The sequence below is a fragment of the Lithobates pipiens genome, unplaced genomic scaffold (assembly GCF_037356315.1).
Source record: "Lithobates pipiens isolate NorthernLeopardFrog02 unplaced genomic scaffold, aLitPip1_a1.2 Scaffold_55, whole genome shotgun sequence".
NCBI lineage: Eukaryota > Metazoa > Chordata > Amphibia > Anura > Ranidae > Lithobates > Lithobates pipiens.
In genome coordinates this window covers 3,131,262-3,145,377 of record NW_027507877.1, presented here as the reverse complement: position 1 = coordinate 3,145,377, position 14,116 = coordinate 3,131,262, and the positions used below count along the sequence as shown (strand labels likewise).

Genomic DNA, 14,116 nt, shown 5'->3' with positions numbered 1-14,116 from the left:
CTGCCCCAGTGTGGCTCCTGTCCCCCAAACACACCAGCGCAAGCATGGCATGGCATCTTTTTGCCTGCGTACTTGCGTATCCCTTTGAACGCCTACTGAGCAACACTGCTTCCGAGGACAAAGCACTGGAAGAGGCCATGAAGGAAGAAGAAGAAGAAGAAGAAGAGGAGGGTGGAGGAGAGAAGTGTGTCACAACCAGTAGTAGCATTTTGGAGGCATGGTGGTGGAACAACCTTCAACACTACTGCACCTTGCCCTGCAACCTTCTCAGCTGCTAGAAGAGTGACCCAATAGGCCGTGAAAGACCTGTCCGTGCCTGCTGGACCATGAGTCAGTGGTAATATGCACCTTACCGCTGACCGCCCTGTCCAGCGAGGCATAGACATTGCCTTCCACATGCCGGTAGAGAGCTGGAATCACTTTCCGTGAGAAAAAGTGGCATTTGGGAACCTGCCACTGAGGAACCGCACATTGCACAAACTCACGGAAGGGGGCCAAGTCTACCAACTGAAAAGGCAGCAGTTGAAGTGCTAACAATTTAGCCAAGCTAGCATTCAACCTCTGGAAATTTGAATGGCAGCGAGTGAACTTCTTTCAACGGTCCAGCAGCTGGGGCAGGGAAATGTGCCTGTTACAATCGGATATTGGTATACTGCTAGCAGAGTGCCCGCAAGTACTTGGCTGTGACACACCTAATTCTACGCCTTCATTCCTCTCAGTGTAGGTTTTAGAGAGGACTCAAGGTATAGTGGGGTTGGAGATGCCAGCTGATGAGGCGCAAGGAGAGGTCCACTTTGTTCTTTGGTGTGGGTCTTTAAGGTACGCTTGCCAACGAGCTGCATGGCAGGTCAACATATGTCTGGTCAAGCATGTGGTGCCCAAGCGGCTGATGGTTTTGGCCACGTGAGATACACTTGAGACATATGTTGCAAATAGCAGCAGTGTGATCTGATGCACTCATCTCAAAAAAGGCCCACACCAAAGAACTTTTGGAATAACGCGCAGAGGCAGCGCCCTGCCCAGGCAGAGCTCTGCGGTGAGATTCAGTCAGTGCCCTTAAGCTGGCCCAAGAGGGCATCCTGCCCCACTGGAGATGTGCCGCCTCCTCCTCCTCCTCTCTCCTATAAGGCACCCACGTGGAGTCAATGACCTCATCATTGACCTCATCATCCCCTCCCTCATCACTGGAGAAAACCTGGCAGTATGCTGCAGCTGGTGGAACATGACTGCCAGATTGCAGTCCTTCTTGAGCATCCCCTCTCTCTGTGCTCACGCTACTGCCTTCCTCTAGCTGGGTATCATCATCAGAGCCTTCAAAAAACGCTGGGCATCCATCTGGAGCATGCTCACAACACTGTGCTCAAACAGTTCGGGGGACTCCTCAGGAGGACATGGTGGGTCTAGGGAAGGAGTGAATGATGCTGTGACAGTGGGGTCACTTTGGACACAGGGTGAATAAAAGAAACCCCCGATATGGTCTGTGATAGCCATATTCAAGGCTGTATAATACATTGTATATAAATTGGATGTATACTGTATGTGGGGGTTAAGTGTCATTGCTGTAAGGAATTAAGTTGTTTTGCATTTCTATTGTTCATTTAAGTCTATCCTTGTGTGTATTGTAAAGTGCCAGACAGACTGGCTGCTAACCCTTTGTGAAAAGATGTGTATTGGGTGGGATCGTTTGAAGCCTAGCAGATGTCTTGGGATGTGTGGGTGGAGCTGGGCTCTTGTTCATGTTAAAGCATGTGCCTTGAATTGTGTATAAAGTTACAATGTTGGTTTTTAATAAATTCATTCCTACTACAGAAGGGACAGAGTGCGTCTCGTCTTTTTGCCAGAGGGATCGGCTCCTATAGGAAAGGGTCGTTTAGCTGTGGATATTGGTAGCGAGTGGATGTGTGTCCAGAAGAGGGAACATCGCAAACGGCGTTAACCCCCTTTATAATTAGGGGAGCCGTTACAGATGCCATTGAGACGAGGGAAGAGGCCGCGTTGGCAGCTGCCTTGCTAGTACCCTGAACCTGGGTGAGAGAGGATGAGGAGGATGAGGAGGGCTTGGTCATCCACTCTGCCAAGTCTTTGGCATGATGCGGCTCAACATTTCCAGCTGCCGAAAATAAGGACAAGTGTGTCCCATGGCCACGTGCTGATGACGATGCACCGCGTCCACGGCCAGCACTGTTGTCTCTAGACACAGAACCTGCTAGCCCTCTTTTATTGGCTCTTGACTGTCTTCCTCTCCTTGTTGGCCTTCCAGACATACTAATGGCCTGCAGGGAGATGGGAAACCAGCAATTGGGGTAGCTTTAGGTGCACACTGAGCAGATGACACAGTACACTGACTGTTATTATTGCAGCTGCCTGTCTGTGGTATAGGATCAGAAGAACACCAGCAATTTAGGTAGCTTCAGGTGTATACTGTGCAGGTGGCATAATACATCAACTGTAACTGCTGCAGCTGCCTGTGGTTAGAAACAGAACAACACCAGAAATTGGGGGTAGCTTCAGGTGTATACTGTGGAGGAGGCACACAACACCCACTGTAAATGCGCTAGGTTAACAAGCAAAGATGACACTGTCCCTGCCTATCCTGCTCTCTCTCTGCACGCCAACACACTACACAAGGCCGCCACGCTGGCGGCCTTATATAGTTTGGGGCGTGTACTAAACCTCCTGAGCTATCTCCTGGCTCCCTTGCTGCCGGCGCTGTGATTGGCCAAGCATGCGGGGTCACAGTGCATGCTTGGCCAAACATGGGCCAGCAATGCACTGCGATGGCTCAGTGCATCATGGGCCGTGAGCGCCACACGAATATGGCGCAAATGGCCCACAAAGTTCTGGATTTACTGAACAGGTGAACAGTCGGTGTTCGAGTCAAAGATGCGTTTGACTCAAACACCAAGCTCATCCCTAGCCAACAGTATGCACAACACTTTACAATATAAAAGGGAGACAGTACAGTTACCATAAAAGAACATACAAGAGAGTTATGGAGGCCCTGCCCATTAGACTCTACAATCTTATAGGGATGGGCACGTGGTTCAAAAGGTAATACAGTTGGGGGATGAGCTGATGGAACAGTTAAAAGTTCAGTTGTTATGTGTAGGCATGATAAGATTCCCTGAAGAGATGAGATTCCAGGGATCGAGTAAAGGTGGCCAGAGTAGGAGATAGTTAGACAGACTGAGGTTGAGAGTTCCAGAGGATGGGCGAGGCTCTAGAGAAGTCCTGGAGGAAAGAGAGTTGGAGAGCAGGGAGTCTTGGGAGGAGCAGAAAGGAAGGTTTGGGTGATATTTCGGGGCAGATTTGTGAATGGATTTGTATGTTGTTGTTAGTATTTTGGATTAAATTCACTGGGCAATCGGAAACCAGTGTAGGGGTTTGAGGAGAGGGGAGGCAGTTACTGAGCGGTTGGTAAGGTAGAGGAGACTGACAGCAGCATTCATGATAGGTTGAAGAGGGAATAGCCTATGGAGAGGTAGACCTGTGAGAAGGGTATTGCAAGATTCAAGGCGAGAGATAACAAGGGAGTAAAGCGTAGCAAGGTGGTTTAATTAAAAGTGGCCAATTTTAGAGATATTACGGAGATGTTGTCTACAAGCTTTTGACAGCGAATGGATTTAGGACCGAAAGGAAAGATCAGAGTCTAGGATTACACCGAGTACCCTGGCATGAGGGGAGGGTTAGTTGTATTATTGATCTTGATGGAAAAGTCAGGGGCATGAATTAAAGGGAATATTACCAGCTTGGCTTAAGAAGGATTAGGTTTTAGGAAGTGGTGCGACATCCATGTTGATGTGCCAGTTAGTAAGTTAGTAATGTGGGAGGAGAGTGAAAGAGTGAGGTGAGGAGTAGAGAGATAGATTTGGGTGTCATCAGTGTAGCGATGGTATTAGAAACTGTGGGAGGTTATTAAGTGACCAAGAGAAGAGGTGTACATAGGGGAGAGAAGGGGTTCTAAAACAGAGCCTTGGGGGACCCCTACAGAAAGAGGAAGTGGTAAGAGGAGACAGAGTTGTAGGTAACACTGAAGAAACGCTGTGATAGATAGGAGGAGAACCAGGAAAGAGGAGGATCTTGGAGACCAAGAAAGTAGAGTTTATTGAGAAGGAGCGGGTGGTCAACAGTATCCAAGGCTGCAGAGAGGTCCAGTAGTAACAATGCAGTGTCTTGCCCTAGGCTGACAAGGCCCAGGTCTAGGGCGGAACTTTGCGGGGGGGGGGGGGAGCAAAAAAGATACCCCCACACCAAAAAAAAGCCCCAATTGATCCTCCCGAGTCCCGGCTCCCTCAGCTGCCTCCCGCACAAAATATACAGTCTCCAGCTTGCTGTGTTCACCATTCGGCACTTATTATTATGGGCAGTAAGGAGCAGTACAGGCCTGGGGGGGGGGGGGGAGTGGGTGGCATCCCCATAAAGTGGCCGGTGACTGGACAGACCGGCTGCACGTTGGTGGAGCCTAATGCACCGCCTACCCTCCTCCGTGCGGCATCCTTACATTGCATGTTCTCCTGGCCCGGGGCAAGGTCTGTCTGTTATAGGAGGAGAGAGAGGGAAAGAGAGGAGCATGAGGGCAACCCCCAGGCAGCGGCGAGAGCAGCACTGCTGCAGGTACGATTAATAAGTTACTATTACTTTTGTAAATCATTTGACAAGCAGCCAATCAAATATAAATATGGATTGAATTAATATACAGATCATTACGTAATGAAGTAATCGGTACCACAAACTCATTAAAGAGGAAGTAAAACCCGGATGAGTTTACTTCCTCTTTCATTCCCTGCAAAGGCAAAGCATAATGGACTACTATGCATCGCATCGCATCGCATAGTAGTCCATTATGTGTCACTTACCTGACACAGGAGCCAGCGAAGTCGCCGCTGTCCCCTGTAGTCCGCCGCATCCATCTTGTTGGTGGCGTCTCGCAGCTCCGCCGCTGTCATTCGGTGAAGCCGCGATGACGTCACTCCCGCGCATGCGCACGGGAGTCGACACACGTGGCAGCTCCATTCTTGGAAATGCCGCGCTCAGTGCGCCTGCGCGCCGCTGTCTATGGCGCATGTGCCATAGACAGCGGTGCCTGTTTTCGGGCAAATATCTCCTAAACCATATAGGTTTAGGAGATATTTCTTGGACCTACAGGTAAGCCTTAATCTAGGCTTACCTGTAGGTCAAAGTGGTTTGTAAGGGCTTACAACCACTTTAAACAGTCCAGATTCAGTGAAAGTTGATGTACTGCAAACTTTGCCGTACAAAGGGGGTGAATTGCTTGCCACTCTCAACCCTTCCTGTTCTCACCACTGTCCCAACAGCCTCCTTCACTGAATGTAGACAGTTTAATTAGTTTGTATTGATTTCAGCATGCATGTGACAGGGACACTTTGCAGTACATGAAATTTCACTGTGGACTTTTTGCATTGATTTCAGTATGTGCAAAGTGCTCCATGCATGCTGAAATCACTACAAACGCCTTAAAAAGTCCACATTCAGTGAAAATGAATATACTGCAATGTGCGCCCTGCTGTAATCCATACATAATTCAGATACACAAATAAGCTGTGATATTATGCAACTGATGAGGCTGCACTGATTGCCAGTGATGAGGTGGCACTCTTAAGAGATGCACTGATAAAGCAGCAATGAGAGGCTCCACTTGTGGCCCCTGATGGGGCTGCGCTGATTAGGCTGCACTGGTGGCCCCTGATGGGGCTGCGCTGATGAGGCTGCACTGATTGCCAGTGATAAGGTGGCACTCTTAAGCGCTGCACTGATAAAGCAGCAATGATAGGCTCCACTTGTGGCCCCTGATGGGGCTGCGCTGATCAGGCTGCACTGGTGGCCCCTGATGGGGCTGCGCTGATGAGGCTGCACTGATTGCCAGTGATGAGGTGGCACTCTTAAGCTGCACTGATAAAGCAGCAATGATAGGCTCCACTGGTGGCCCCTGATGGGGCTGCGCTGATTAGGCTGCACTGGGGGTCCCTGATAAGGCTGTACTGATGGCTGCTGATGAGGCCGCACTGATAGGCACTGATATGCTGCACCGATGAGGCTGCACTGATACGGCAGCACTGATGGGCACAGATAGTCTGCACTGGTGGACACTGATTAGGCAGCACTGATGAGGCTGCACTCTTCATTATTTTATTTCATGATTACCATCTCTTAAAATAATAGATACAACATTTGAAATTGTATACAAAACAACAAAATATACAAATAGACACTTGGTATCCACTTTTAAAGCGGAAGTAAACCCATTGATCTAACAGTTTGAAAAAAACATGGCATGCCGGAAATGTTAACTGTCACATTGGTTGTTCTCTCAAACAAACTGTCAAACCATCCAATGGCTGGTGTCATAACTGATCACATGTGCAGCTTCATGGCAGTTAAAGATTAAAGGGAGGCCAAGATGGCAGCTTCCTTGGCTGAAAACGATAGGAGGGTTTACTTCCACTTTAAGGTTGAGAGAGGAAGAGGTGGAGCTCTAAGGGAGGGGTGGAGCCTAAAGAGGAAGGGGTGTGGTTTACATGTGACAGAGTGGGTATTGAACGGGAAGGGGTGGGTCATATTTAAATTAGAGGGTTTAGTCAGGCCTAGGGCAGCAGTAGTAAGAGTATGGAGTAGTGGCCATTGGTTTTAGTAGTTAGTAAATTATTATGGAGTCTTAGTAAGGCATTTTCTTTGGGGTGCTGCGAGCGAAAGGCAGACTGTGAGGGGTCAATACGTTTGTTTTCAGTGAGGTAGGACCTCACTGTAGAAGGTTGTAGACTAAGCTTTCTAGAATAAGTCATTTTTTTGAATATCAAAGATCTTTACCTTTCCATAGCTGTCCAGATCTCCATGCCATCATCTCTATACAAGTAGTTGGGAGTGTCCTCCATTCCTCTCTCCTTTATATCATCAGGGAGACAAAGGCTGCTATAGGTCACCTTAGGCATTGCTTTCTTCAAAAGTACTGGGACTCCTTCTTTCCCAGTCACCAAAGCCTTGAGAGAAAATACAGAAAAAACAAAAATGTGTGTAAAAATATTGTCATGTAATGAAATCTAACAAGAGTGTGATGAAAAGGAGATGAGAAGGTCCACCACCATCAGGGCTATAGGAGTTCATTAAGAACTTTAATGGCAAAAAAAAAAAAAACGATCCTGGCTTCCTAGCCAGATTGGCGCCGTTAATTTGAATACAGATCGTTCGGAGGCCGGGCGCGATGTTATGACATCACGCCCGGCCTCTGAACGATCATAGAGACTCCGGGGACGATCTAGTCCGCCGGAAATCTCTATGGTAACTTGCGGGGGACGGCGGGTCCTGTGACCAACTCACCGATGGAAACGGTGAGTCGGTAGAAGCACTGGAGGGCGGCGGGAGGGCGGGGCGTCCCCTCCCGCCGCCCGTAAGAACGATCAAGTGGCGGAACAGCTGCTATGATCATTCTTATGGTGTAGGGAATCGCCGGCTGAAAACGGCAATATCTGAATGATGTCTGTGGCCTCAGGCATCATTTAGATATAACCACTGAAACCCCATGACATCAATAGACGTAGTATGGGCGCCAAGTGGTTAAAGAGGAAGTAAACCCTGATGGGTTTTACTTCCTCTTTCATTCCCTGCAAAGGTAAAGCATAATGGACTACTATACATCGCATCGCATCTCATCGCATCGCATAGTAGCCCATTATGTGTCACTTACCTGACACAGGAGCCAGCGAAGTCACCGCTGTCACCTGTAGTCCGGCGCATCCATCTTCTCGGTGAGGTCTCGCCGCTCCGCCGCTATCATTCGGCAAAGCCGCGATGACGTCACTCCCGCGCATGCGCACGGGAGCCGACACGCGGTCTCAGTCATTGAAGATGCTGCGCTCAGTGCGCCTGCGCGCCGCTGTCTACGCCACTGTCTACGCCGCAGCAGTGCCTGTCTTCAAGCAAATATCTCCTAAACCGTATAGGTTTAGGAGATATTTCTTGGACCTACAGGTAAGCCTTAATCTAGCCTTACCTATAGGTCAAAGTGTGTTGTAAGGGTTTACAACCACTTTAAGGAACTCATGGACCAGTACCAAGAGCAGCACTAAAACACAACATACTATAACATTTGTTTTCCCAGTTTGTCTCTTTGGGGTTTGCTTTGTAGGAATACCTGGAGATTTTCACATAAATTCAGACTCAGATTTATTTTCTTTTTTTTTTTGTTTACATGATCTGTTTCATTGCCATTGCTTTTTTTTTTTTTTTATTAAATTGCATGTTCGGCCAAAACTTTTTTTATTTTATTTTTTTTTTTGGATATAGTGGAGAAGGAGTAGACTCCCTGTCAATTTTTACTACTTTCTAAAGAATCAGTTGAAGGGATCTTTACACACAATAAATCCTTCTACGACTGCAGATAAAAACCCAATGGGGTTCTAATCCTTCCCAACTACCAAAAGGATCGGACTAGTCAGAAGTCTGTTCTGTTAAAAAAAATAAAAAATAAAAAATAAATAAAAAATTTGCCCTGCAGGTGTAGCAGTTCGAGGGTTGAGCCAAATCATTTAGCACAGACAGGGGTGCTTACAATGGTCAATTTTTATTTATGTATGTAAAACAAGGGAAAAAAAATAAAAAAAAAAAGGGAAAAAAAAATAATCTTATAACGTATTAGCTGGAGTTTTGCTTCAATTTGTTAGTCTAAATCTGCCAGTACATTTAAGCATTCCCCTCTCCCCAGACTGACAATGCTGCTGTCCAAAATGTGCCCCTTCATCCAGAGTGTAGACACTCTAAAAACCCAAATCTGAGGCAGAGAAATAAAAGCTCAAATGCCTGTAAAAGCAGATTTATTTATTTATTTATTTATTTATTTTTTTGCTGCAATGTGCAAAAGCCCTAATAGAGGTGTAAATAAAATAAAGAGTCCTGCGCAAATCGTGCCACTGAAAAAATTATTAGATGATGAATATGAAAAAATAAAAAGTCAATAAATAATCAAAATTCAAAAAATAAACGCACCGATGAGTGAAGATATAAAGTGAAGAACAGGAGAAAAAACGGGACCAAATGTTCCAAAATAGATAAATCCAGGCTCTCAGAACTCTCACCTCAAGATGAAATAATCAGACAGAATGAAAATCACCCCAAAAACTTCTCCTTTGCTTCTCTGTATACAATAACCAAGGAATTGTAGGTAAAGCATGTAGTAAACACTTCTGCCACTAGAGGGCCATTTCCAGCTCTTGAATATAATACTGCAGCTATGGACTTGTAATTCCGTGGTGTGGAACTCTTTCAAAGCGATCGTTGGTACACAGCTTTTGAGAGCCGATCACGACAGTTCATCCGAAATTATCTCCAGGCTACTATATATACCATTTCCTCTTGTAAGCTTTCAATGGTTACCTAGATATGATGGGATGCCGATTTAACAGCTGCATTGTGGGAATTTTCTGAGGCTCTCATAAGTATGTAGTCCAGGCAGTTCTACTGCGTCCCACAGGCTCCTCGCACGATCCAGGTAGTTGGGAAAGGTTCTGGTGTGATGTTGTGCTGAATAGCTGTACATTCAGGAAAACCAGGAAGTAGTCAGCTCCATGCTGGCCAGCTTGAACCGGAAGAAGAAATGACGTCACCCGCAGGGGCTGGGAGGAAGGGGTCAGAACTGTCTCTGTGGAATGAAATGGTGTAGCCTTTCATTCCACAGAGACAGTTCTGACCCCTTCCTCCCACCCCCTGCGGGTGACGTCATTTCCTCATCCGGTTCAAGCTGGCCAGCATGGAGCTGACTACTTCCTGGTTTTCCTGAATGTACAGCTATTCAGCACAACATCACACCAGAACCTTTCCCAACTACCTGGATCGTGCGAGGAGCCTGTGGGACGCAGTAGAACTGCCTGGACTACATACTTATGAGAGCCTCAGAAAATTCCCACAATGCAGCTGTTAAATCGGCATCCCATCATATCTAGGTAACCATTGAAAGCTTACAAGAGGAAATGGTATATATCGTAGTCTGGAGATAATTTCGGATGAACTGTCGTGATCGGCTCTCAAAAGCTGTGTACCAACGATCGCTTTGAAAGAGTTCCACACCACGGAATTACAAGTCCATAGCTGCAGTATTATATTCAAGAGCTGGAAATGGCCCTCTAGTGGCAGAAGTGTTTACTACATGCTTTATCTACAATTCCTTGGTTATTGTATACAGAGAAGCAAAGGAGAAGTTTTTGGGGTGATTTTCATTCTGTCTGATTATTTCATCTTGAGGTGAGAGTTCTGAGAGCCTGGATTTATCTATTTTGGAACATTTGGTCCCGTTTTTTCTCCTGTTCCTCACTTTATATCTTCACTCATCGGTGCGTTTATTTTTTGAATTTTGATTATTTATTGACTTTTTATTTTTTCATATTCATCATCTAATACTTTTTTCAGTGGCACGATTTGCGCAGGACTCTTTATTTTATTTATTTTAATGCGATAGTTTGTGTTAACTATTTTGTCCCGCTGCATTTTTAAATATTTAGTAGCACTTGCACTTTTGTATCACTCCACTGGTTATTTTATTGTATATTGGTACATTTTCCATTTTTTACACGTACTTAGTTACATTTTCACGTTTAGCACTTAGTAGCGCGAGGGTCCATTTTTTACGTTTTTACCTAATAGAGGTGTGTTACTGGCCAGATCACCAGGTCAAAACACAGAGGAAAAAAAAGCCCCAAAAAAAAAAACGAAAAACAAACAACCACAAACAAATACAGCCACAACATCTAATGATTGGTAAAATGCAATATACCATATTATATCTTTTATACTGTATCTTTGGTTTTGGGTTTATTACCGTTTTAAAGGGAGGGGAGGCACAAATAAGACCCTGAAAACTTGATTGGAAGTATGTTATGTGTAGTGGATGGAATTTTGGACAGAATGTCACACGCATGTAAATTTAGTTTTTGCCTCAGAACAATTGGGGGTTCTGGGGGTTAATTGTGTAGGTTAGGCCTTGACACTGGTCTGGCCAGGCTGTGTTTGGAAGTTCTGCCTGGTCATGTGAACGATGAGGTGCACATGACAGGCCAGAACCAGGCCTGGTTGGACGATTGGGTATCAGCCTTCTCTGAACCAATCAGTGGGAGTGCCGGGCCCCGCTGGGGAGTCTGGGAAGGGGTACTTAAGAGGTGTGGGTCACGTGTTTAGTTAGAGGTGTTTGTGAGATCCGTGTGGTCTGTTGTGGTTCCAAGACCGGGGTAGCCCCGTGAGGGGTCCCGGTCACGGGGTGTTCGACATCCCGCAACATGTTCCTGTCAGTGGTCCTTGATAGACCCGTCTGGTCTGGGGTAGGGATCCGTCTGTTCCAGAGTCTCGGAGCCGGCTGGTCCGAGGCGCAGTAACTGAGGGAGGATTCAAGGTGTCCGGGTGTGCTCTCAGGTTGGAGAGGCGCCACAGCTCATGGAAGTGACCGGGGGAGGACTCTTCGGAGGAGGGTTGGCAAGTGGCATCCTGAGAAGTACCTGGTTACTGAGTTAGGAAGGACATTGACGAGTCCACACTTTTTTAGTGCCATTGAGGAGACAGAGAACATTCCAGGTACTGAGGAAAAAGGTTCCTGTTCACTCTTAGTTACCACTTGTACATGTTCATAGGATTGCTTCAAGTTTTGAGTCAATGTGCTGACTGCCATGATCTCTGGCTAGAGATCTGTTCAGCCTTGAAGTACCCAGCTGTGAGTGGCTACTCTCTGGATGGTATTAGAGACTTTGCTAGACTTGCAGTTCAAGATGCCCGAGTTCTTCACCCGTGCCCCCTGTTCCCATGAAAGACTGTGTTATTGGATGTTACTACTGCAAAATAAAACCTTTTAAAAAGGACTTTATCTGTATCAGCATTTAAGTCATTGGGTATCAACCCTGGGAACCCCTAGACGCGAAAGAGCAGGCCAAGAGAAGGTAACCGGTAAGCCCAACAAGTCAAGGCCGCCCTGCAAGGGATGTGGCCGCTACATGTGTGACAGAGATTGCAATCATTTTATCTTAGTTCTGTTCAGTAACAATTGTGTACAACTGATGAAAACAAAAGGGGTAGGGGGGTAATATTAGGGGCATTAGTGGTAGGGTAACCAAAGCACATAAACCCAGGGTAAATATAGTAGCAAGTCCTAGTTGTAATCTTGGAACACCCAAGAGGATAGTATTTGACCGGACAAAATATATTAATACATTAAAATGTTTGTTCGCCAATGCCAGAAGTCTGCCAAGCAAAATAGGTGAGTTGGAAGCTCTGGTGCATCAGGAGAGCTATGATGTAATCGGTATTGCTGAGACTTGGCTTCATTCCTCACATGACTGGGCTATTAATATTCCTGGCTATGCACTCTTTCGGAAAGACAGAGTAAAAAGGAAAGGTGGAAGGGTCTGTCTGTATGTGAGAAGTGATCTCAAAGCGAGTGAGAAAGAGGACCTGGTGGATGGAGAGTGTGATGAGTCTGAGGCATTATGGGTAGAACTGCATACAGATGCGCGTAGTTCAAAGTTAATCGTTGGAGTTTGTTATAGACCACCCAATGTTAATGAGGAGGTGGAGACTCAGCTCCTTGCACAGATAGAAAGGGCTGCAAGGGCTGGGACGGTGATAATAATGGGGGATTTTAACTACCCAGAAATTGACTGGGGTAATGGCACTGCTGGGACAGTTAAAGGGCAAAAATGTATAAACCTATTACAGGACAATTTTATGATCCAGTTTATTGAGGCCCCAACTAGGAATGATGCTCTGTTGGACCTGGTGATCTCAAACCATGCAGAACATATTACTAATGTTCAGATAAAGGCACATCTGGGTAGCAGTGACCATAACATGATTTCATTGGATGTTAGCTGTAAGCAAAAATCACATACGGGAAAGATAAAAACACTTAATTTCAAGAGAGCAAATTTTCCAAGGATGAGGGCTGCTCTACAGGACTTAGACTGGGAGAGAACATTGGCACCAATGGGCACAGAACAGAAATGGGAATTCTTCAAAAAGCTTGTTTGTGATCTCACGGCAAAGTATATTCCCATGGGCAATAAGTTTAAAAGGTTAAAAATAAAGCCGATGTGGCTCACGGCCAAAGTTAAAACAGCTATAAAACTATAAGAAAAGAGCTTTTAAAAAATATAAAAATGAAGGAACGCTGTGTCATTTAAATGTTACAAGGAATATAACAGAATATGTAAAAAGGAAATCAAGGATGCAAAAATTCAAAATGAAACAGATTGCAAAAGATAGTAGTACAAACCCCAACAAAAATCTTTAAATATATTAATAGTAAAAAGGTCAAGTCTGAGCATGTAGGCCCTTTACAAAAGGGACAGAGGGGTGGCGGTGGACGTGATATATTTGGATTTTGAAAAAGCATTAGATACAGTTCCGCACACACGGCTCATGTGTAAGGTAAAGTCTACAGGTTTGGAATTGTCAATTTGTAAATGGATAGAAAATTGGCTAAAAGACAGAATTCAGAGAGTCGTGGTTAATGATTCTTACTCTGAATGGTCTAAGGTTATCAGTGGTGTACCCCAAGGTTCAGTACTGGGACCCTTACTTTTTAATATCTTTATAAATGATATCAGGTCTGGGATCAAAAGTAACATTTCCGTCTTTGCAGATGACACCAAGCTATGCAGTGCAATAACGTCCTTACAGGATGTCTCCAATTTACAAGCCGACCTCAATGCTCTGTCTAATTGGGCGACTATGTGGCAGATGAGGTTTAATGTTGAGAAATGTAAAGTTATGCACTTGGGGGCTAAGAATATGCATCATACATGCTAGGGGGAGTACAACTGGGGGAATCCATAGTGGAGAAGGATCTGGGGGGATCCATAGTGGAGAAGGATCTGGGGGGATCCATAGTGGAGAAGGATCTGGGGGGATCCATAGTGGAGAAGGATCTGGAGGGATCCATAGTGGAGAAGGATCTGGGGGAATCCATAGTGGAGAAGGATCTGGGGGAATCCATAGTGGAGAAGGATCTGGGGGATCCATGGTGGAGAAGGATCTGGGGGGATCCATAGTGGAGAAGGATCTGGGGGGATCCATAGTGGAGAAGGATCTGGGGGAATCCATAGTGGAGAAGGATCTGGGGGATCCATGG

At 45.9% G+C, this 14,116-nt stretch overlaps 1 protein-coding gene across 1 annotated transcript in view; it reads right to left on the bottom strand.

Moving 5' to 3' along the window:
* Positions 1-14,116, bottom strand: part of LOC143957717 (arachidonate 12-lipoxygenase, 12R-type-like) — a 161,646-nt gene that overhangs the window by 40,988 nt on the left and 106,542 nt on the right. Inside the window, exon 10 of the mRNA XM_077467415.1 lies at positions 6,826-6,995. Coding sequence (XP_077323541.1) covers positions 6,826-6,995 — 170 coding nt within the window. The remainder of the gene's footprint in view (positions 1-6,825; positions 6,996-14,116) is intronic.